At 44.2% G+C, this 24,243-nt stretch overlaps 2 protein-coding genes across 8 annotated transcripts in view; one reads left to right on the top strand and one right to left on the bottom strand.

Moving 5' to 3' along the window:
• ssbp1 (single-stranded DNA binding protein 1) overlaps positions 1-3,065 on the bottom strand; it is a 38,379-nt gene extending 35,314 nt beyond the window's left edge. The window contains exons 1-2 of one of the 3 annotated variants that reach the window (XM_063037271.1): positions 2,866-3,065; positions 1,724-1,769 (exon numbers count right to left, since the gene is read on the bottom strand). In XM_063037271.1, the coding sequence (XP_062893341.1) occupies positions 1,724-1,747 (24 nt within the window). In that variant the 5' untranslated portion in view covers positions 1,748-1,769; positions 2,866-3,065. Of the gene's footprint in view, positions 1-1,723; positions 1,770-2,827 lie in introns of all 3 variants that reach the window. The other 2 variants (XM_063037270.1, XM_063037269.1) reach the window with 2 other exon arrangements.
• A 171-nt stretch (positions 3,066-3,236) lies between these two features.
• The window catches only part of prim1 (DNA primase subunit 1), a 33,613-nt gene continuing 12,606 nt past the window's right edge, over positions 3,237-24,243 (top strand). Inside the window, exons 1-4 of one of the 5 annotated variants that reach the window (XM_063037267.1) lie at positions 3,237-3,451; positions 12,677-12,834; positions 13,625-13,731; positions 14,637-14,710. In XM_063037267.1, coding sequence (XP_062893337.1) covers positions 3,418-3,451; positions 12,677-12,834; positions 13,625-13,731; positions 14,637-14,710 — 373 coding nt within the window. In that variant the 5' untranslated portion in view covers positions 3,237-3,417. Of the gene's footprint in view, positions 3,452-7,402; positions 7,710-8,032; positions 8,383-8,409; positions 9,437-10,175; positions 10,485-12,676; positions 12,835-13,624; positions 13,732-14,636; positions 14,711-24,243 lie in introns of those variants that run through there. The other 4 variants (XM_063037265.1, XM_063037264.1, XM_063037268.1 and 1 more) reach the window with 4 other exon arrangements.

The following is a 24,243-nucleotide window of genomic DNA, read 5'->3' on the forward strand; positions in this document are numbered from 1 at the left end:
TGCCTGCTTTGCTACTGACTCAACCTGCAAGTTAATATTGAGGGAATCCTGAAGGACACCAAAGTCCCTTTGCACCATTTAGAAAGTAGTCTGCACCTTTATTCTTCCTAACAAAGTGCATAACCCCACACTCCCCTACATCTGCCTCTTTTTTGCCCACTCTCCCAATCTGTCCAAGACTTTCTGCAGATTCCCTGCAGCTGTATCACTTCCTTCCCTCCACCTATCTTTGTATTTTCTGTGAACTCAGCCACAATGTCATCAGTTCATTCACCCAGACCATTAACGTACAAAGTGACTGACAACTGCTGCAGGAACACCACCAGTCACTCGCAGCATTCCTGAGAAAGGCCTCTTTATCCCCGCTCTCTGCCTTCTGCCAATCAGCCAGTCTTCTGGCTGCCAGAACCAGAACATTGCCTCTGACCCCACAGACTCTTGTTTAGCAGCCTCGTTTCTGGCACCTTCTGAAAATCCAAGTAACATCCAGCAACCCTTCTTCATCTAACTTACTTATTATCTTCTCAAAGCATTATGAGAGATCAGTCAGGCAAGACCCCCCCCCTTAATGAAACCACTCTAACTTCGTCCTATTTTATCAAATATTTCCAAGTACCCTGAAATTTCATCCTTATAACGGCCTCTATGGCTTACCAACCAACCACCAAAGTCAGGTTAACTGTCCTATAATCTCCTGTCCTTTGTCTCCCTCCCTTCTTAAAAAGTGAAGTGACATTTGTGATTCTCCAGTCCTCCAGAATCTAATGATCCTTGAAAGATCTCTACTAATGTCCCCATAATCTCTTAAGCTACCTCTTTCAGGATCTAGTCCATCTTGCCCAGGTGATTTATCCACCTTCAGGCTTTTCACTTCCCCAGCAACTTCTCCTTAGTACAGGCCACTTACACTCACCCTTTCCCCGACTCTCTTGAACTTGTTATGTTATCAGTGTTTTCCACGGTGAAGACTGATGCAAAGTACGTAATTAACTTCTCTACGATTTGCCTGTTTCCCATTACTACTTCTCCAACATAATTTTCAAACAGTCTAAAGTCCACTCTCATCTCTCTCATATCCTTCATGTATCTTAAAAAATTCTAGAATCTTCTTTTATATTATTAGCTAGCTTAATTTAATCATAGCATGTTATAGCATAATTTAATTATCCTTAGTTGATTTTTAAAGGCTTTCTACTTTCCTTCACCATACTGTATGCCTTCTCTTTTGCTTTTATGCTGTCTCTGACTGGGAAGCAACCAATATGTCGTTTCCCCCCCCCCCCACTACACACACACACACACACACACACACACACACCTTTTCAAGAAAGGCAGCAAGGAAAAGCCTGGTAACTCTAGTCCTGCAAGCCTAGTAGTTTTAGACATTGGATCATCCACATCTCAGGAATAGTTAAGGATAGACAATGAATATTGGTCTCGCTAGTGATGCCCAGTCCGTGAAAAATGAATGAAAAAATACTGTACAGAACCTCTCTCACTCCCCATCACACAGTTTGACCAGCACAAGCCTTCCCACCATCTAACAGCTCCAAAAACAAACCACCAAACTCAAAGAGGCCTTGTCATGGTAACAAAGGAACTGGGTGAGAAAGTCTGGATACAAACAAGCAGATGATCAGTGTAGTCTGAAAGAGTTACAAGCAGCACCAATTTAGATCGACAGAGATAAAAAATATTTAAAATTTTTAAGTAGGAAACTTACCTTGAATATACAGCCATGCAACATCTTTTGGTGCTCTGGTTGTTTTCTGCAAAGAGTTAAGGAGGGCATTTTTAAAAAACGTAGCATATGGAGACTACTTTGTGACATCAATTATTGCACAGTAGTGAATTGAATTGAATTGACTTTATTTCTTATATCCTTCACATACATGAGGAGTAAAAATCCTTACGTTACAACTCCATCTAAATGTGCAAATTATAGTAATTTGTAATAAACAGTATGTACAGTAAGATATACAACAGAACAGTGTGGGATTCAAACAATTTAGTATTCAAATCTGAGTACCTCAGAGGATTATGGACAGAGACAAAGGGTCTCGGCCTGAAACGTCGACTGTACCTCTTCCTAGAGATGCTGCCTGGCCTGCTGCGTTCACCAGCAACTTTGATGTGTGTTGTATGGACAGAGACAATTCACTAACATTCACTTACACTCCATCCCAGGTAGCTACAATACCTTCAACTATTAGCACATTATCTTTGCAAATCCAATACAAATTGCCTGTCACTGCAGATTCAGACCATCAGTAACAGTGCAAGTCGCAAACTTGCAGTCCACAGATGAAGGGAAATTCCAGTGAAGTATTCTGGATGTGGGAAACTGAAGGCGGCCATGGAGCTGTTTGACTCAGCTCTGCCAAACTACAAGACAAGAGCTGATCGGATTATTGGTTTCATCTCATTTACTGCTTGATCCCCAACACTTCAAATATACCTCTCAGCCTGAATGATTCTTAACACAGCATCCCTCTCTGGGGTTGGCCATAACACCAAAACCTGACATTTCTCTAAAGAGCAATAGATCAGCATTGGGATTAAATTATTACTACTGTTTAGAGAAGCTGGGGCTCTTGGAAATGAAATTGTGACCACCAGGCAAGGAAATGGCATAGGAACATCTGTTGCTAAACGATTCACCACAAAATTAGAGGATTTCTGAAAAATGAAATGAACTCCAGTGGAGCCTCAATAGAATGAACAAGTCTCCGAAAGTACTTGCGATATCGGGAGCTCGCCAGATCCATGCTTATTTGGCAGACACAGACACAAACCCTCAGTCTCTCCCCGTGGATCAGACACAGACCTGGACCGCCAGCCTCTCCCCGTGGATCACGCACATACCCGGAGTATCTCCCGTGGATCAGACACAGAGCTTCAGTCCCTTCCCCGGTCCCGCCACTCGTGTTGCAGAAACATCGGAACCGGAATTTACGTTTATTAGCAGACCCAGACCCTCAGTCGCTCCCCGTGGTTCAGACACAGATCCGGTAAATTTGTTCCGCCGCTCGTGTCCCGAAAAACCGGAACCGGAATTAACGTTTGTTTTCTGCGGCTAGAGTCGGAGGGATGGTGGGATTATAGCTTTGACGTTACTGCGCGCGCGATGTTGAGCCGACTTTTGAATCTGTTCGCCAATCTAATGGTTCCTTCCCGATTTTTCTATCACCTTCTCCCCCACTCGCCCTGAGAAAATATATCTGGGTATTCACGTGATCTATTCTTTTATCATCTTGTACAGTACGCCTCTGTCAAGTCACGTCTCCTTCGCTCCAGAGAAAAGCCCTTGCTCGCTCAACCTGGTAGAGGTGACGGGTGAAGCCCTCCCAATCATCTACATGAATCGCTGTTGTAGAAAATCGGCATCCATCATCAGAGATCCTCACCATTCAGGCCATGCTGTTTCCTCGCTGCTGCCATCAGGTAGAAGGTACAGGTGCCTTAGGACTCACACCATCAGGTTCAGTTACTGTCCTATAAATTTGCTAAGTATGTACGCAGAAAAAGAATCTCAGGGTTTTATGTGGTGACATGTCTGTACTCTGATTATTAATTTTACTTTGAACTTTGATGGGAGGAGGAGAGAAGGGGAAGGAGCAGACGGAGGAGGGCAGGAGGGGTAGATAGCTCCATCCCTCCCCCTCCTGTCTTCTCCTATCATTTTGGATCTCCCCCTCCCCCTCCCACTTTCAAATCCCTTACTAACTCTTCCTTCAGTTAGTCCTGACGAAGGGTCTCGGCCTGAAACGTCGACTCACCTCTTCCTACAGATGCTGCCTGGCCTGCTGCGTTCACCAGCAACTTTGATGTGTGTTGCTTGAAGTTCCAGCATCTGCACATTTCATCCTGTTTGCAATTAAAGATCAATATGCTTCAGTAGGTAGAATACCTTCATGTGTGTTGCTTGAAATTCATTTTAACAGCTAACAAAACACTGTCAATAAGAACTTTGATCTCCTCTGGGTTTGATCGTTTTTGCTCTTGTTCATCTGCACTCTCACAAAACATACGTAGCAGGCCTGTAGCGGGTAATGAAGGATTTTCTCACCAGAGCTTTTGCACACTGTCCATATGGGATTTGCTAAGTGACGCTTTAAAAAGGTCAAGTTTCCAAATATCACTCCACTTCTTCCCACTTGCAAATTCTCCAGCAACGTTTGCATCGTGACAATACACACAGGTCACACCGGTTTCTGCATTGTACATAAATTTTTCTCATAGCTGCACTTTCCTGACCTCAGGAACTTTTGGTGTAGCAGTTTCTACCATTTAGCTTTAAATGAACGAGCAGTTCTTTTGCACTTCACACCCTTTGCTTCTTCGGAATTCAACATAGTGAATCAATAATTTCTTCAATAGAGACAGTATAAATAAGCCAGTTATAAAATCTGCAGACAAATCATTGCGTTCACCAGCAACTTTGATGTGTGTTGCTTGAAATTCCAGCATCTGCACACTTCATCCTGTTTGCAATTAAAGATCAATATGCTTCAGTATGTACAATAGGTCAGAGAAATATATACAATATACATATTGAAATTCTTTTTCTTTGCAAACATGCATGAAAACAGAAGAGTGCCCCAAAGACATAACACAGGCTCTCTCTAATAAGGGAGAGAAAGATGGTTCTCTGTTTCACAGTGAGAGAGGAGACACAACAAAACAACTCGCTGATTTATGGTGTTAAAATCTGTTGCATCACTTTTTCTGAGCCCTGTACCCAAAGAACTCGGATCCCTAAGCACACAGCCAGCAGCAAGCTCACTTCCTGTGATCTACCGTGTGTTCCCATGGCCCATCACCAGCCTCAAATCCGCCTGCTTCCAGAGCCACAAATATCCGGCACCCCGAAGGCACACTAGTCTTTCAGGCCGCGTCCTTGGCATAGTGAAAAGCGGTCAGTCGTGAGGCCCTGAGAGCGGGTCCCATTTCCGCAAAGAACGGAAGTCAGGGTGCAACTCCAGGTCAGGGTCTTCAAAAGTACCTTGAAAAGAAAAAAAAAAGAGATAGCAAGATAGAAATAGAGCTTTTTCCAAAGATGCAAGCAAAGGAGTCGCCATCGTTGTACCCCAAGGTTTTGTTGTTCCTTTGGACCCGCCATTCTTGTATTAGAACCTGTAAATGTAGTGGCACAGTGGTACTGTAGTTGGGAGAGCTGGAGACAAAAGAGATAGCAAATGCTGGCATATAGAAAAACAAAACGGTGGAGGATCTCAGCAGATCAGGCAACATCCGCAGAGGAAAATGGACAGTTGATGACTTGAATTGAAATCCTTATCTGGAGTGAGCAATAGAGGGGAGGTAGCCAGTGTAATAAAGGTGTAAGGAAGGGGCAAATTAAGAGTTGGAGGCAATAGGCTGATGGGGGAGTGAAGATGGAAATAGCAATAGAGGCTGGGGGAGGTGACAAAGGGCTGCAGATGATGGAATGGGCTGGGAGAGGAAGATTGAGCATGGGGTGGAAAGGGCAGAGGGGAACCCTAACAGGTGGGAAGGATCAGTGTAATGGGGGACTGGGCTGAGAGTAGGAGGAATTGGGCAAGCGAGACAAGGGACAGAGGGGGAGCAGTTAACATGAAATTGGAAAATTCAATGTTCATAAAGTTGGGATACAGACTACCCAGGAAGAATATAAGGTGCTGTTTCTCTGGTTTGCATTTAGCCTCACCCTGGCAGAGGAGGAGGCTGGAGACAGGCAGGTTGGCATGGGAATGGGGAGAGGATTCAATGTTGTAAAACATGAAAACTTCCAAGGGGGAGAATACTTTTTATAGGCACTGTATCAATGGGTCAGTTGCTGTAAAGCAGGGGTTCCCAACCTGGGGTCTGTAGACATTGGTCCATGGCATAAAAATGTTGGGAACCCCTGTTGTAGAGGGAGCAGCCCCAAAATAAACTGTGGGACACAGGACCACGAGATCCTCCCGTTCTGATCCTTGCTTTAGCTTTCCTTCAATCCGAGGGAACAGGTTGCATGCAGTCAGTGACTCACACCTGGTGCTGCTGAGAAAGTCACGGCTTCCTCTCCTGTCAGATACACTCCCTCGCTGTGGGGGTGGAAGTACTGTGAGCAATTAGCAGCGGTTGTCTCTACAGCAGCTCAGGTATAATATCATAGTGGGCTGCAGTGGGAGCAGAAATTATGGATTAAAACTGCATTTTGTAAGTTGAAAGTGAGTGTGATTCTGGTCAAAATGTACCATATTGTGGTGTATGGGACAAGCAGAGATGAAACCAGTTCCCACTTTAGGAACAGTTCACAGTTCGGATTTAGGAAGGGGAGACATCTTGCCTCACTCCTAGAGGGAGGGATTTGAGAAGACTCATGGTGCTTGAGAGGAAAAGTTTGGTTGCATTCTCTAGGAAATGTGGCTACCACTTTAGAGTTCAGAACAAGGGAAGAGGGTGAGAGAAGGGGCAGAGGTTTGGTGCAGCAGTGTGTTCTGGCAGCACGTTGCTCTGTGTATTGCCTGTAATGTCATCCTTTCATTCCCTGGGTCAGTCCTGCGTTTACAGGCTGAAGAGGGTTTAGTGTGGAACTTATGCGCTGGTTCTTCTTCAGTCAGAGGAGAACAACTAAAGGTCCTGAGCCAAGATCCTGTGGGGAGCTTCTTGTCAGCAACAGTGGTGACCTGTCCCAAACACAGGTCACAGAATCAGACAGGGTGGTGCAACACAAAAGCAGGCTCTTCAGACCAATTTGCCTATGCTGACCTGGGTACTTACCTGAGCTCATCCCAAAGACACAGGTTTCAGGTAATGGGAGAGAGATTCAGCAGGGTATGAGCTATGAAGAAAGATTGAAGGAGTTAAATCTTATAAGCCTAAGCAGATGTAGAATGAGAGGAGACATGATAGAAGTGTTCAAAATCACTAAGGGTATAAGTAAGATGGATGACAGCTGCTACTTAAAATCAATGGGGACATGGGGCCACAGGTGGGGACTGGTTAAAAGGAGATTTCAGACCAACGTCAGGAAGTGTTTCTTTACACAGCGAGTTGTGGACACATGAAACAAATTGCCCAGTTGAGAGCAGTACCCTAGCGACTCTCAAATCTGAACTCGATAGTTATTTCAACACACTATGTGAACAGGAATTTGGCAATCTTTGTTGGGCCAAATGGCCTGTTCTTATCAAAAACTTTCTAATGTTCTATAATCGGTTTAATTACAGTGCAAAGCATACAAGGTTGAAATAAATCAAATGCAGGCTTCATTACAATTTTGGGGGTTTGATAGTTTTCATTTAAAAACTTTATGGGAGTGGCTTCATTTTAATTCACAGGATTGTCTTTCATTGCTTATAATGTATAGGGCTTTTTTTTGAGTAATTTAGCTTTCCTTTGCTAAAGATATAGTAAGGGTAATTCCCCCAACTCTCTACTCCATACTCCTGACCAGTTGGTGGCGGTAATGCACCTTTAAGTGGGATTGCCAACCGCCATAAGAAGTCAGAAAAAGATTAAATATAGTATAAGCCTACAACTCCCGGCAAGCTTCGCAGATTGCTTCTGTGGAGTGGGGAGCGGTTTCGGTTAAGTGCTTTTGGCGCGCTTTATTTTTGCTCCGAAAATGGCGCTACCTGAGAACCGCTATGATGCATTTGAGTTAGAAGATTTGCTCCCTGTTTACTACAGGCGCCTCTTCCCGTACCCTCAGTACTTCAGGTGGCTGAGTTATGGCGGTGGTAAGGAGAAAATATGAAATGTATCATTTAAATTTTGCTGTTTCGTGAAAAGATTTCGACACATATTACGGGTTGCCCACTTTACATTTAATAATCTTTGTACGTATTTCTGCGCATAATTATGGGGAGTGCGATTAGCTGAATCGGGTTTATATGGAGCTGAACACGAGGAAATCTGCAGATGCTGGAAATTGAAGCAACAAACCCAAATTGCTGGTGGAACGCAGGCGACCAGGCAGCATCTCTAGGAAGAGGTACAGTCGACGTTTCGGGGCCAAGACCCTTCGTCAGGACTAACTGAAAGAAGAGATAGTAAGAGATTTGAAAGTGGGAGGGGGAGATCCAAAATGATAGGAGAAGACAGGAGGGTGGAGGATAGAGCTAAGAGCTGGAAAGTTGATTGGCAAAAGGGATAGAGTTGGAGAAGGGGGAGGATCATGAAACGTCTTCCAATAGACGCTGCCTGGCCTGCTTCGTTCACCATTTTGGGTGTGTTGCTTATATGGAGCTGATGTAGTTTAACGATTCATGAAGGGTCTACCTAATGGAACAAAGAAGGAGATGGCTTGGGAAACACTCAACCTGCCGGAAGCGCGCAGCAAGTCAGGCAATATCTGTGGGAGGAAAGGAACTGTCGACATTTCGGATCAAAACCCGGCGAATTCGATACAAAGTTAGCTTGGTGATAGGCGATACAGGATAATGGTGGGAGGGTATTTTTCTAACTGGAAATCTGTAACAAGTGGTGTACCAAATGGATTAAGAATGGAAACTTTATTGTACACAGTTCCGGTTGCTACACTACATAAAAGAAGGATTTTGAAACAGTGGAGAGATGCAAAAGAGATTCACCAGGATGTTGCCTAGCACGGAGAGCTGTCAGGGTTTATTCTCACTGGGGTGACCTTGTCGAGTTTTGTAAACTTATGAGGGACATTAATTGGATAGATAGTCAGGTTCTTTTATTCCCCGGACAGGGCAGTGGAGTCTTGATCTAGAAAGTGCAGGTTTAAAATGAAAGGTGAGGAGCTTAAAGAAGAGCTGAAGGTAAGTTTTTCACGCAGGCTGCTAGTTGTTTGAAGTGAGCTGCCAGAAGAGGTGGTAGATACAGAAATAATTGCAGTTTTTTTAAGGGCAAGCATGGCAGGTTTCCCCTTCCTCGAGGATATTCATGAAACAGAATGAAAGTTTAAAGCTCAAAGTAAATTTGTTAAAGTACATATGTCACCATATACATTCCAGAGATTCATTTTCTTGTGGGCATGCTCAATAAATCCATAGAATAATTACCATAACAATCAATGGAAGACCACACCAACTTGGGTGTTCAACCAGTATGCAGAATACAAAAGAAAGAAATAATAAATAAGCAATAAATATTGAGAACATGAGATAAAGAGTCTTAGAAATGAGTCCATAGGTTGTGGGAACATTTCAATGATAATAACTGTTCCTGAGCTTGTGGTGTGAGTTCTGAGGCTCCTGTACCACCTTCCTGATGGCAGCAGTGAAAAGGGAGCATGACCTGGGTGGTGTGGATCCCTGATGATGGTGTTTGAGCTATGCCTAGCCACACAGTCATGGGTATACAGAGAGTAGAGCAGTGGGCTAGCACACACCCCTGAGGTGCACCAGTGTTGATCGTCAGCAAGGAGGAGATGTTATCACCAGCCCTCACAGATTGTGGTCTTCTGGTTAGGAAGTCGAGGATCCAATTACAGAAGGAGGTACAGAGGCCCAGGTTTTGTAACTTATCAATCAGAATTGTGGAAATGATGGTATTAAATGCTGAGGTATCATCAATAAACAGCATCCTGACGTAGGTGTTTGTGTTGTCCAGGTGGTCTAAAGCTGTGTGAAGAGCCATTGAGATTGCACCTGCCTTGGTTTTGCTGGCATTCCCATTCTGATAGTTCAGTCTATGGCCTCCTCTACTATCATGATGAGGCCACACTCGGGCTGGAGGAGCAACACCTTCTGTTCTGTCTGGGTACCCTCCAACCTGATGGCATGAACATCGATTTCTCAGATCAGTAATTCAAGTCAAGTTTATTCTCATTTCGACTATAAGCTGCTGGTACAGTACACAGTAAAAACAAAATTACATTCCTCCAGGACCATGGTGCTACATGAAACAAGACAAAACTACACTAGACTATGTGAGACAGCACAAGGCTACACTAGACTATGTAAAACAACATAAAAACTGCACTAGATTACAGACCTGCACAGGACTACATAAAGAGCACAAAACAGTGCAGGGCAGTACAATAATTAATAAACAAGACAATAGGCACAGTAGAGAACAAATTACTATATAATAATAAATGATGTAGATGTCAGTCTAGACTCAGTATTGAGGAGTCTGATGGCTTAGGGGAAGAAACTGTTGCACAGTCTGGTCGTGAGAGCCTGAATGCTTCGGTACCTTTTGCAGATGGCAGGAGGGAGAAGAGTTTGTATGAGGGGTGCGTGGGGTCCTTCACAATACTGTTAGCTTTACGGATGCAGTGTGTGGTGTAAATGTCTGTAATGGTGGGAAGAGAGACCCCGATGATCTTCTCAGCTGACCTCACTATCCGCTGCAGGGTCTTGCGATCCAAGATGGTGCAATTTCTGAACCAGGCAGTGATGCAGCTGCTCAGGATGCTCTCAATGCAACCTCTGTAGAATGTGGTGAGGATGGGGGGTGGGAGATGGACTCTTCACAGCCTTCGCAGAAAGTAGAGACGCTGCTGGGCTTTCTTGGCTGTGGAGCTGGTGTTAAGGGACCAGGTAAGATTCTCTGCCAGGTGAACACCAAGAAATTTGGTGCTCTTAATGATCTCAACGGAGATTGGGATGCAAAATGCATTTTGTGTTCTAAGTAAAAACTTGCAATGCTGCAGGACTGATCTGTGCCATCACTTTCATGGTTCGAAATGTAATCATTGTCATCTGCTCTAAGTTGCCCTTTGTAGGCTGGGAGTACTAAAGTCATCATGAAGAGCTCCCAAGAAACAAGATCTCAGACGCCCTTCAGCAATGCTTTGTTATCTGATTTAGGTGTTGTGCTTCCAGAATGTTAAATTAATGGTCTTTAAAAGTAGCTTCAGCCACAAGACAGACCTGGTAACCAGAAATACGAGATTCTGCAGATGCTGAAAACCTTGAGCAGCATGCACAAAATGCTGGAGGACCTCAGCAAGTCAGGTAGCATCAATGGAGTGGAGTAAACAGCTGACATTTTGGCCTAAAACAAAGTTCTGATGAATGGTCTCAGCCTGAAGCATTGACTGTTTACTCCCATCCGTAGATGCTGCCTGACTTGCTGAGTTCTTCCAGCATTTTGTGCGTGTTCCTCAGGTAACCAGGTATGGTCAATAAATGCTAAAGAGAGCATCTCACACACATGGTGTGTTGTGTAGAGTAATGGTGTAAATTTTGTGACTGACTGCGTAACTGCTTAAGACGCCCAGGTTTGGAATTAATTATTACCTCTTTTACTGTCCCACCCTGCTGAAGAAATAACTGTAAAACTGTACTAGTGGTTATACGTGTTGCTTTTTCAATTTAGGTACAACTTAAAAACAAGTTCAGGATCACATGAGAAGCCAGTAACATAACCTACTAGTGGATTGGTTGAAGTTGAATTTTTCTCATTAAAAAATAAATATTAGCTTTATTTGTCACATGTACAGTGAAATGCGCTGTTTTGCGTCAATAATCATCACAGTCTGAGGATGTGCTGGAAGCACGGTTTCGCCATGCTCCAGGCGCTAACGTAGTATGCCCACAAATTATTAAGTTGTACATCTTTGGAATGTGAGACGAAACTGGAGCACCCAGAGGAAACCCATGCAGTCACAGGGAGAACGTAGAAACTCTTCACAGACAGCAGTGAGAATTGAACTCCGTCCGCTGGCATTGTAAAGCTAATTGCAACACTACCATGCTGTTTTGCTATTCTCCCAGGTGCTTTGATGTTCTCTCAGGGCCAAAATGTACATCTCCATCAGCAGACGAGACAGTTCAGATAGATTTGAGGGGCCTAGATGATGATAAAGAGTAATCATGTGTATCTCACAACGGAGAGTCAGTAACTAAGAAGATTAAGGAAGAAGGATTAGACTATAAGACCATAAGATATAGGAGCAGAATTAGACAATTTAGCCTATCGGGTCTGCTCTGCCATTTCATCATGGCTGATCCATTTTCCTCTCAGCCCTAGTCTCCTGCCTTCTCCCCGTATCCCTTCATGCCCTGACTAATCAAGAATCTGTCAACGTCTGCCTTAAATGTACCCGAGGACTTAGCCTCCACAACCACCTGTGGCAATAAATTCCACAATTAACCGCTCTCTGCCTAAAGAAATTCCTCCTCATCTCCGTTCTAAAAGGATGCCCCTCTATTCTGAGCCGGTGTCCTCTCCCACCATAGGAAACATCCTCTCCACATTCACACCATTCGATAGGTTTCAATGAGGCCACCCCTCGTTATTTTGTTTTCTAGCGAATACAGGCCCAGAGTCTTCAAACACTCTTCATACGACAAGCCATTCATTTCTGGAATCATTCTTGTGAACTTCCTCTGAACCCTCTCCAATGTCAGCACATCCTTTCTTTGATAGGGGCCCAACACTGTTCACGATATTCCAAGTTGAGAGATGCTGAAAAATGTTTCCACTCACAGGGTTGTGGTAGCAGAAAAGTATCTGGATGAGCACTTAGAGTTGTGGACTGCAGATTGAAAGCTGGGAAATGAATTTTAGACAGGTGTGGTTCTAATGGGCTGAATGTGTCTGCCTCCTGTGCCATAAACCTCTGTCACATATAAAAACAAAAAATGGGTTGAAACCAAGTCTATGAGCTGGTGACCTTTTCTGATACCAACCTGAACTCCAATTGACCTGTCTGATAGTAGATTGCTTAATACTCTTATTTTTATTTACAAGGCTTGATGCTTGTGCTCTCTATTTCTGCTGACAGTCCCCAAGAATTACTTCCAGAATCGAGAATTTTCCTTCACCTTGAAAGATGACATCTACGTACGTTACCAGTCCTTTAGTAATCAGAATGAATTGGAGAAAGAAATACAGAGAATGGTTCCTTGCAAGATTGACATTGGAGCTGTCTATTCTCACAAGGTAACCCTATGGACATTGTTTTTAATGTTTCAAATTTCAAAGACTGGATTGAGAACTCCCTTTATCAATGTTACTTTTTGTGAATACATACATAGGGCAATATATACTAAAACAGCAATTATACATCTTGCATAAGTGATGCCTGTGACATTTTGTGGGGAGGGGAAATCTATCATATAACATAGGAGTAGAATTAAGCCATTTGGGCCATCAAGTCTGTTCTGCCACTCCATCATGGTTGATTTATTTTCTGTTTTAACCTCATTCTTCTACCTACTCCCTGTAATATTTGACACCCTGACTAATCAAGAACCTATTAACCTCTGCTTTAAATATACCCAATAACTTGGTCTCCACAGCCGTCTGTGGCAGTGAATTTCACAGATTTACCACCATTTGGTAAAAGAAATCTCTCCTCATCTCTGTTCTAGAGGGATGCCCTTCTATTCCGAGGCTGTCTGCACTACCTGCAGGACTAGCCAGTAAAGAGGCTAAACTGAGTTTACAATAAAAAGTGTACTGAGGAGTGTAAAGGAAGGAAAATTGTACAGGGATATTCACCTTGCTATATGGTTGTATCAATGGCAGTATCAGGATTTTCTACAATGCTTCCATAGCAAGTCCACCTGTGGAAGGCTCACTTTGGAAAAAATACCACCAGAGGGAGCCAAGTGGAATATATCACCCATGTTTTAAAGGCTTGGGGCAAAGGGGGAAAAGAGTAATTTGGTGAGATAGGGTGCAAATTTTCTCTGGCAACATTATAACTGGTTTTTGTTTTCCCTTACAGCCTAGTCAACATAACTCTGTGAAGTCAGGGGCCTTCCAGGCAGAGAGTAAAGAGTTGGTCTTTGATATTGATATGACAGATTATGATGATGTCCGAACCTGTTGTAGGTATAGTTATGCTTGAAATCCATTCACACTGGTCCAATGCTTTACTGTGGTAATCTGAGATGCTTTTATAAGAATTGCCTGTGTAGGATGTTTTAATGGAGAATAAGTTTCAGGTACAACAATCCTGAGGTAATGTCGCTAAAAGGAGCCCCAATCCCAATTGAGGAACTACAATACATTGGCATTTGGTGGGTGCAATGTGATTCTTTATTGAGATACAGCGTGGAATAGGCCTCTTTGGCCCTCCAAGCCGTGTCACCCAACAGCCCCCAATTTAATACTAGCCCAATCATGGGACAATTTACAATGACCAGTTAATTAACCAACATCTTTGGACTGTGGGAGGAAACCGGAACACCCAGAGGAAACCCACACAGTCGCAGGGAGAGTGCACAAACTCCTTACCGACAGCGCTGGGAGATGAACCCAGGTCGCTGGTACTGTAAACCACTGTGCTGCCCTTAATCTGAGTAAGATTAAAGTTTTGAATGTGCATCCTCTTGCTGGATAGTTAGGTTTACCAGGGAATCATGGCAATTAATATTGTTGTAGAGAGGACTCATATTTCTATTTACTAAAACTGTTGCAACAGAAATTCAAGAAAGATATGAGAATGTACTGGAATTGTTGAACAAATGGGTGGTTGTGCAAAATGTACTTAATAAAATGAAATCTAAAGTACAGTTAATTGGAAATTTTATGCCAGATTTGATTTACCACTGGCTCTTGGTTCACTTAATGTTTAGTTTATTGTTTCAAAGTGCTTTGTTATGGCCTAGGGTTGCTGTTTGTGGGGATAGGTGAGGGTCCTGTTGGCTGCTGCAGACAATAACCTCAGTCAGTTTTTACATCAACATAAGCGTTAAAATTACACTAATCCCTTGACATTGTATGATATTCTTCAGCTCTGCAGACATTTGTCATAATTGTTGGACACTGATGACTATGGCTATTAAAATTCTGGATAGAGCGTTAGAAGGTAAGATTCCCTTTTTTTTTCTTTGGTCACTCTTCTATACTTTTTCCATATGCTTGCTCTTTTCTGTATGTGGCAATTTTTTGTCCTTGAGTGTTATCAGAGTTAATATACACTGATGTGGATTGAGGATTTATTAACAAGTTAAACAGGTCTGTTGTTGGTTGGGAAGCTGTAAACATTGGGAAAAAGCAGAGATTACTGCTGGGACCTCAGCTTTTTGCTATCCTTGTCAATAATTTGGATGAGGGGATTGATTGTAATATATGTAAGTTTATTTTTGATAGAAGCATAAGGGGCAATGATGGGGTGCAGAGAAGTTTCGGGGGGATATAGACAGGTAAGTGAATAGGCAGAGAGATGACAGGTGGGATATAATGTGGAGAAAGTGTAAAAACATGCACTTTGGTAGGAAAAAAAAATAGAAAGACAAAGTATGTTTCAATGGTGAGAGATTTAAAAAGTGTTGGTGTTCAGAGGGACCTGGATGTTTTTGTACACCAATCACTAAAGGTTAATGTACAGGTTTAGTGAGTAATTAGGAAGGCATATGGTACGTTGGCATTTATGTAAAGAGGATTCGAGTAAAAGAGTGAGACGCCTTGCTTAATTATATAGAACCCCAGGAATATTGCTTCTGGAATATTGTACATTGGTCATGTTTCCTTATTGACTTCACAGGAGGCCATTCAGTCCGCTGAATCTATCTTGGCTCTCAGCTTATTCCCATCAGTTCTATTTACTTCCCACCACCCCCCCCCCCATCATTTCCCTTATTTTCTCTCTAATTCTCATCACTTCCTCCTCCTCCCAACTTTCCCCAAAGGACAGGTACAATTACAATGGTTAAAGGGCATTCAGACAGGTATATGGATAAAGTTTTTTGAGGGATATGTGGTAAACACAGGCAAATGGGACTAACCAAGTAGACATGGAGGAAGGCCAAAGGGCCTATTCCCGAGCTGTATAACTCTTAAGGTGCTAAGGAAGCTTGTCCCATCCAATTACCAACATCTTTCAGGCACAAGGGGCTAAAAGGTGACTCCTGCTTGCATTTTTAATGTTCTGGTAAACCAACCTGATCAGAGATTAAACTTTGATAGTTTGGGTCTGTGCAGTAACACACCGGGCAATGCATTAACATTGTGGAGCTACTGCTTTATTTCTTGTCCTTCTATTGAGTGAGTACAGTAAATTGATTTTGAGTACGAATGAAAATACAAAGTCTATTTAAATTTTCAAAGTACATTATTTCTGCATTAAGATACCAGGAAACAATCAACCTCACGATTGCACTGTGGTCTTACCAGCATTCCCCAAAGATAATACACACAAACTTCTGGACTGGATCCCTTTTATCTCTTGCTTGTCGCTGGGAAGGTTTGCATATTTTCTTAACTATGTGACAGTGCAACTGATCTCAACCTACTTCCTCACTATGCACTAACATCATAAATACGGACCAGCAGGAAACAGATGAGGCAAGTGCCCTGTTTCTGAGATGTATATAGTTACGTACTCCGTAACTGGGTTGCCAAACCAGCAGAAATGGATCACTCAGTTGGAGTCTGGATTACTGGAACTAAGAAAGTTTTATTAAAGAAATAAGCAACACAGTACTCTAATAGTAAGGATATAAATGCAACAGGTTAGCAATGAATAAACACACATGTACACAGAACTAGGATAATAGGGTCAATCAGCTCTATCGCAGTCTGGGGTAAAATGTTCAATCACAAGTGACATAGTTCAGTTTAGTTCAGTTCGCAGTAATCGCCGTCGTGCCGTTGGGGGGAGAGAGAGCGCGAATGCTGATATTCAAATCGGATTCAACAGACCTTTGATATTCCTCGCAGTTAGCTTTCGGGCGAGCCCTTTGTAATGTCTTCTGAGGTCACCGACTGACCCCTCCGTTTCAGATACGATCGTTCCTCTGCAGTGAACTCGGCACCCAGGCAAGGGTGGACACACGCACCAGGTTCCCGCTGACCGTATCTTTCCACCCTGTGCGTCCATGGCTGGTCCCGCGACCAGTTCTCCAAAAACCCCCACCGACTTGTGGGGGCACACCGCTTCCAGGGTCTCGTTACCTCGTGGTGTCGTGTGTGTTGTCTTAGTGAACCTGCCCCTTTTTATCCCCCTGCTGGGGTATCGCCTGTCCATCACACTTCAAACAGTTCAGGGTTCAAAAGGAGCCGGTCTTGACAATACTCAGACCGGTGTCTCCTTCCGTTAAACTCTCTCGTCTCTTCATTAACATTTCCAAATGCTGCTCCATTGTCTTACTTATCTCTCTCTCCTGAAGACAGGTGGCAGATCAACTGTTGATCCCACTGGTGCCAGCACAGGACAGTTAACATCTTAGTCTATGTGTACTTTTGTAACCCTCTTTCGTCACACCCCTCCCCTTTAAGGATTTTTACCGGGGTAAAAATTATAGCATGAATACATTATTAGATACACACAAATATACATCTTCATCAGCTATTTGGCTAATACAGAGAATTTTAAGTTGTCAACACCTTGACAGACAGTCAGCAATCACATTTTCTGTTCCTTTTATATGTGTTATGTGAAGGGGACCAATATCCTGGCGGGAAAATTTAATAGAGCTGTTAGGGAGGGTTTAAACTAATTTGGCAGGGGAATGGGAACCGGAATGACAGAACGGAGGAAGGGGAAAACAGAAATAAATCTAAGATAGTGAGCAGTAAAGATGTCAGGAAAGACAGGCAGGTGATGGGGCAAATGTGTAGCCATTGGGATGAGTTGCAGTGAAATCAAAGCAAAAAGTATCAAATACTGGTCTTAAGGTGTTGTACTTAAATGCGCGCAGCATAAGGAATAAGGTAGATGATCTTGTTGTACAGCTACAGATTGGCAGGTATGATATTGTGGCCATCACTGAGACCTGGCTAAAGGATGCATGTCTCTGGGAGCTGAACGTCCAAGGATACACGGTGTATCGGAAGGATAGGAAGGTAGGCAGAGGGGGAGGCGTGGCTTTATTGGTAAGAAATGATATTAAATCATTAGAAAGAGGTGATGTAGGATCAGAAGGTGCAGAACCTTTATGGGTTGAGCTAAGGAATAGCAGGGGTAAAAGGACCCTGATGGCAGGTATTTATAGGCCTCCAAACAGCTGCAGGGATGTGGACTACAAATTACAACTGGGAATAGAAAAGGCTTGTCAGAAGGGCAGTGTTATGATAATTGTGGGGGATTTTAACATGCGAGTAGATTGGAAAAATCAGGTCGGCACTGGATCTCAAGAGAGAGAATTTGTAGAATCTCTGCGAGATGGCTTTTTAGAACAGCTTGTTGTTGAGCCCACTAGGGGATCGGCTGTACTGGATTGGGTATTGTGTAATGAACTGGAGGTGATTGGAGAGATTGAGGTGAAGGAACCCTTAGGAGACAGTGATCATAACATGATTGAGTTCACTGTGAAATTAGAAAAAGAGAAGCCGAAATCTGATGTGTCGGTGTTTCAGTGGAGTAAAGGAAATTACAGTGGCATGAGAGAGGAACTGGCCAAAGTTGACTGGAAAGAGACACTGGCGGGAAAGACGGCAGAACAGCAGTGGCTGGAGTTTATGCGAGAAATGAGGAATGTGCAAGACAGGTATATTCCAAAAAAGAAGAAATTTTCGAGTGGAAAAAGGATGCAACCGTGGTTGACAAGAGAAGTCAAAGCCAAAGTTAAAGCAAAGGAGAGGGCATACAAGGAAGCAAAAATTAGTGGGAAGACAGAGGATTGGGAAGTTTTTAAAACCTTACAAAAGGAAACCAAGAAGGTCATTAAGAGAGAAAAGGTTAACTATGAAAGGAAACTAGCCAATAATATCAAAGAGGATACTAGAAGCTTTTTCAAGTATATAAAGAGTAAAAGACAGATGAGAGTAGATATAGGACCGATAGAAAATGATACTGGAGAAATTGTAATGGGAGATGAGGAGATGGCAGAGGAACTGAACGAGTATTTTGCATCAGTCTTCACTGAGGAAGACAGCAGGATACCGGACACTCAAGAGTGGCAGGAAAGAGAAGTGAGCGCAGTCATAATTACGACAGAGAAAGTACTCAGGAAGCTGAATAGGCTAAAGGTCGATAAATCTCCTGGACCAGATGGAATGCACCCTCGTGTTCTGAAGGAAGTAGCTGTGGAGATTGCGGAGGCATTAGCGATGATCTTTCAAAAGTCGATAGATTCTGGCATGGTTCCGGAAGACTGGAAGATTGCAAATGTCACTCCGCTATTTAAGAAGGGGGCAAGGAAGCAAAAAGGAAATTATAGACCTGTTAGCTTGACGTCGGTGGTTGGGAAGTCGTTGGAGTCGATTGTCAAGGATGAGGTTACAGAGTACCTGGAGGCATATGACAAGATAGGCAGAACTCAGCATGGATTCCTTAAAGGAAAATCCTGCCTGACAAACCTATTATAATTTTTTGAGGAAATTACCAGTAGGCTAGACAAGGGAGATGCAGTGGATGTTGTATATTTGGATTTTCAGAAGGCCTTTGACAAGGTGCCACACATGAGGCTACTTAACAAGATAAGAGCCCATGGAATTACAGGAAAGTTACATACGTGGATAGAGCGTTGGCTGATTGGCAGGAAACAGAGAGTGAGAATAAAGGGATCCTATTCTGGTTGGCTGCCGGTTACCAGTGGTGTTCCACAGGGATCAGTGTTGGGGCCGCTTCTTTTTACATTGTACATCAACGATTTGGATTATGGAATAGATGGCTTTGTGGCTAAGTTTGCTGACGATACGAAGATAGGTGGAGGGGCTGGTAGTGCTGAGGAAACAGAGTCTGCAGAGAGACTTGGATAGATTGGAAGAATGGGCAGAGAAGTGGCAAATGAAGTATAATGTTGGAAAGTGTATGGTTATGCACTTTGGCAGAAAAAATAAACGGGCAGATTATTATTTAAATGGGGAAAGAATTCAAAGTTCTGAGATGCAACGGGACTTGGGAGTCCTCGTACAGGATTCCCTTAAAGTTAACCTCCAGGTTGAGTCAGTAGTGAAGAAGGCGAATGCAATGTTGGCATTCATTTCTAGAGGAATAGAGTATAGGAGCAGGGATGTGATGTTGAGGCTCTATAAGGCGCTGGTGAGACCTTACTTGGAGTACTGTGGGCAGTTTTGGTCTTATTTAAGAAAGGATGTGCTGACGTTGGAGAGGGTACAGAGAAGATTCACTAGAATGATTCTGGGAATGAGAGGGTTAACATATGAGGAACGTTAGTCCACTCTTGGACTGTATTCCTTGGAGTTTAGAAGAATGAGGGGAGACCTCATAGAAACATTTCGAATGTTAAAAGGCATGGACAGAGTGGATGTGGCAAAGTTGTTTCCCATGATGGGGGAGTCTAGTATGAGAGGGCATGACTTCAGGATTGAAGGGCGCCCTTTCAGAACAGAAATGCGAAGAAATTTTTTTAGTCAGAGGGTGGTGAATCTATGGAATTTGTTGCCACGGGCAGCAGTGTAGGCCAAGTCATTGGGTGTATTTAAGGCAGAGATTGATAGGTATCTGAGTAGCCAGGGCATCAAAGGTTATGGTGAGAAGGCGGGGGAGTGGGACTAAATGGGAGAATGGATCAGCTCATGATAAAATGGCGGAGCAGACTCGATGGGCCGAATGGCCGACTTCTGCTCCTTTGTCTTATGGTTATTTTAATAATCCTCTCAAACCAGGCTCCAACTTAGCAGACTTCATAGTGGCCGTAAACACTAATGAATTGTGATCAGTGTCACTTCTCAGTGGTTTTTGCCCCAGACACAGATAACAAGGGTCGTCCCATACCAGTTTAGCATTCTTTGGCAAGGGCTTTGTAAGAGGTTGGGTACTATCCGCAAAGTTTTTTTTCTGCAAAACTTCCGATAGTACCCCACCATCTCCAAGAACCTTCTCAGGGCTCTCTTGTCTGTCGGGGTGGGGACTTCAGCGATAGCCCGCACCTTAGCTTGCATCGGAGCCAGCTGCCCCTGTCCTACCACAAATCCCAGATAAGTGACTTTTTCGTGGCCAAATTCACTCTTTGCGAGGTTCACTGTCAGGCTGGCTTCAAACAGCTTTTTGAACAGCTCCTCCCATGTGTTACTCCAGACCACTACATCGCCAATATATACTTCTGTGTTCCCTAGCCCGTTTGTTACTGAATTAATCATTCTGTAGGGGTGTTGCTCACTTGGCTGACCTGATGTGACAACAGCCCCATGTCCCAGTTCTTTGCATCGCCTCGGGACAATCAAACACACGTGTGCGAGCCGTTTAATTAGCTCTCCTAAAGGGTCGCTTTGTTCGGGGATTAAGGGAGAGACTTTATCAGCAGAGCTGGCCAAAACAATAGCCTTCTCCCATCTGGTCGGTACCATACTCACCTCTTCAAAATGGGTTTTCCCCTTATCAGGTGGCACCCTAGCTTCATTGATTTCCGCGCTAACACCGACTAGGTTTGTTAGCATATCAAAAGCCTGTGACTGTCTCAATTCGCGTCTGCCATAATCAATAACATCCTTCCTCCTGTGCAGCCAGAAAAACACTCTCAAGGCTCCGCCGACTGTTTCCTTCAGCACCTCAAAATGTCCACCGAGGGGTACCTTGTGGGCCAGGTTAAAAATCTCATCCCCGTAACTCTTTTGCACCACCCCCCGTTCCTCATCTGCGGTACTTGGTCTCCCTTCCTTCCTTAGCACCTCCCCCTTCACACCATAATTCACTGGCTCCCTTCCTAATTCTGTTTCACAGAGAGCTGTTTTCTCGTCTCGCTCCTGTGCCTGTATAAAGTCCTTTTTTAATGATAAATCTACCTTAATTTCCCCACTTCCTCCTGTTTCATTATGCTCCTTCTTTTCACTTTCTACCCCCTCCTGGTACAAGGCTGGTAGAAACGTCTCAGCAGTCTCTCTGGACATACAGCAAGTCACTGCGCAAACAGGATGAACCTGTGAGTCCATGGGTGGGGCCTTAATGCTGACAGGCGGCCCTGTCAATCTCACTGCTGGGTACACCTCCCCGCCAGCGAGGTCATTACCGAGTAAGACTTCCACGCCTTTCATCGGTAATTCGAGCCTCACCCCGATCGTGACCCATCCAAAGACCAAGTCGCTTTGTAGGTGTATCTGGTGCAAGGGTACTGCTTCTGTCCCTTCCCCAACACCTTTGACCCTGACCTCCCCAGTCTGGGTCTCTGAACTAAACTCTAACACACTCTTCAATATCAATGACTGATATGCTCCCGTGTCTCTCCAGATCCGCACTGGAACTGGGTTTAACCCCTCCTTCACCAACACCAATCCAGCCGAGATAAACCTCTCGCGCCCTTCCTGAACTTTGGCAGACCTTTCCTCTCCTAGCAGTTCGTTTACCAGCTCGATACAGCCAGTCGAAATCGCCGTTTTTCCTTTCCCCATCTCCTTCTTTGGGGCAAAGCACCTGGACGCAAAGTGTCCGACTTTCCCACAATTATAACAGACGACCCCAGGAGACTTCCTACCAGACTGCTCCCGGTCTACCTTATCCTTCTCACTAGTCCCCAGCTTACTTCCTGACTTTTCTGACGGACTCTCCCCGCCGTCCTGACTACCCTCCTGGTAGCCTTTACTCGGGGCAAACTTCATTTTATGCGTCAACGCGTACTCGTCCACTAACTTGGCAGTTGCGGCTAACATGGCTGCCTCTTTCTCATCTAGGTAGGGTCTCATACCATCAGGGACACAACCTTTAAACTGCTCAATCAGGATCAGCTGTAGCAGTCTGTCATAATTCCCATTTACCCCTTTTGAGGCGCACCAACACTCACAATATGTCTGCATCTCACGGGCAAACTCTAAATACGTGCGGTCCCACTGCTTCCTCGCATTCCGGAACCTCTGCCATTATGCCTCCGGGACCAACTCATAAATCCTGAGGATGGCCTCTTTCACCACCTCATACCTCTGGGCATCTTCCGCAGACAAAGCCGAGTAAGCTTGTTGGGCTTTCCCTTTAAGTACACTCTGAAGCAAAACAGCCCACTTATCCCTCGGCCAGTCCTGACTTGCAGCAACTTTTTCGAAATGGAGAAAGTACCAATCCACATCGGTATCGTCAAATGGGGGAACCAGCCTAACCTCCTGGGTCACCCTGAACCCTCCACCTTGGTTCGGCATGGGCCCCTGCTCTGCCATCATCTTTAACCTCTCCAGCTCGAATTCCCTTTCCCCCTGTTTCTCTCTCTCTTGCCGTTCTAACTGTTTCTCTTCGTGTTCTAGCTGCCATACCCGGAACTCGTGCTCGAGTCTCCCTTCAAGCTGCACCTGTACTGCATCTCCACCAGGTTTTCCAATAGATATCACCTCCAACTCCCCTTGGGGAATCACACCTTTAGATACATAGTCCTCTACGATAGCTCTGTGTATCTCCTCTCTCCTCATTGTCGACTTCCCCTTAACAAGATTCAACCATTTGGCCACAGCTGCCAATTCCGCTTTCCTGGCATCCTCTAATGCCTCCAAGGTCGCGCCTTTAGAAATTCCTCAATCTCCATTTCTGCTGTTTGCCTTTTCTTTCTTTCAAGAATTTTAACCCAATCAATTTACCCCATCCCAAATTTAGCGTTCAAAATCGCAGACGAGAACCCCACTTATGTTACGTACCCCGTAACTGGGTTGCCAAACCAGCAGAAATGGATCACTCAGTTGGAGTCTGGATTACTGGAACTAAGAAAGTTTTATTAAAGAAATAAGCAACACAGTACTCTAATAGTAAGGATATAAATGCAACAGGTTAGCAATGAATAAACACACGTACACAGAACTAGGATAATAGGGTCAATCAGCTCTATCGCAGTCTAGGGGTAAGATGTTCAATCACAAGTGACAGAGTTCAGTTTAGTTCAGTTCGCAGTAATCGCCGTCGTGCCGTTGGGGGGAGAGAGAGCGAATGCTGATATTCAAATCGGATTCAACAGACCTTTGATATTCTTCGCAGTTAGCTTTCGGGTGAGCCCTTTGTAATGTCTTCTGAGGTCACCGACTGTGACCCCTCCGTTTCAGATACGATCGTTCCTCTGCGGTGAACCCGGCACCCAGGCAAGGGTGGACACACACACACCAGGTTCCCGCCCGACCGTATCTTTCCACCCTGTGCGTCTATGGCTGGTCCCGCGATCAGTCCTCCAAAAACCCCCACCGACTTGTGGGGGCGCACCACTTCCAGGGTCTTGTTACCTCGTGGTGTCGTGTGTGTTGTCTTAGTGAACCTGCCCCTTTTTATCCCTCTGCTGGGGTATCGCCTGTCCATCACACTTCAAACAGTTCAGGGTTCAAAAGGAGCCGGTCTTGACAATACTCAGACCGGTGTCTCCTTCCATTAAACTCTCTCGTCTCTTCATTAACATTTCCAAATGCTGCTCCATTGTCTTACTTATCTCTCTCTCCTGAAGACAGGTGGCAGATCAACTGTTGATCCCACTGGTGCTAGCACAGGACAGTTAACATCTTAGTCTATGTGTACTTTTGTAACCCTCTTTCGTCACAATA

This window comes from Mobula hypostoma, chromosome X1, assembly GCF_963921235.1.
Source record: "Mobula hypostoma chromosome X1, sMobHyp1.1, whole genome shotgun sequence".
Classification (NCBI taxonomy): domain Eukaryota; kingdom Metazoa; phylum Chordata; class Chondrichthyes; order Myliobatiformes; family Myliobatidae; genus Mobula; species Mobula hypostoma.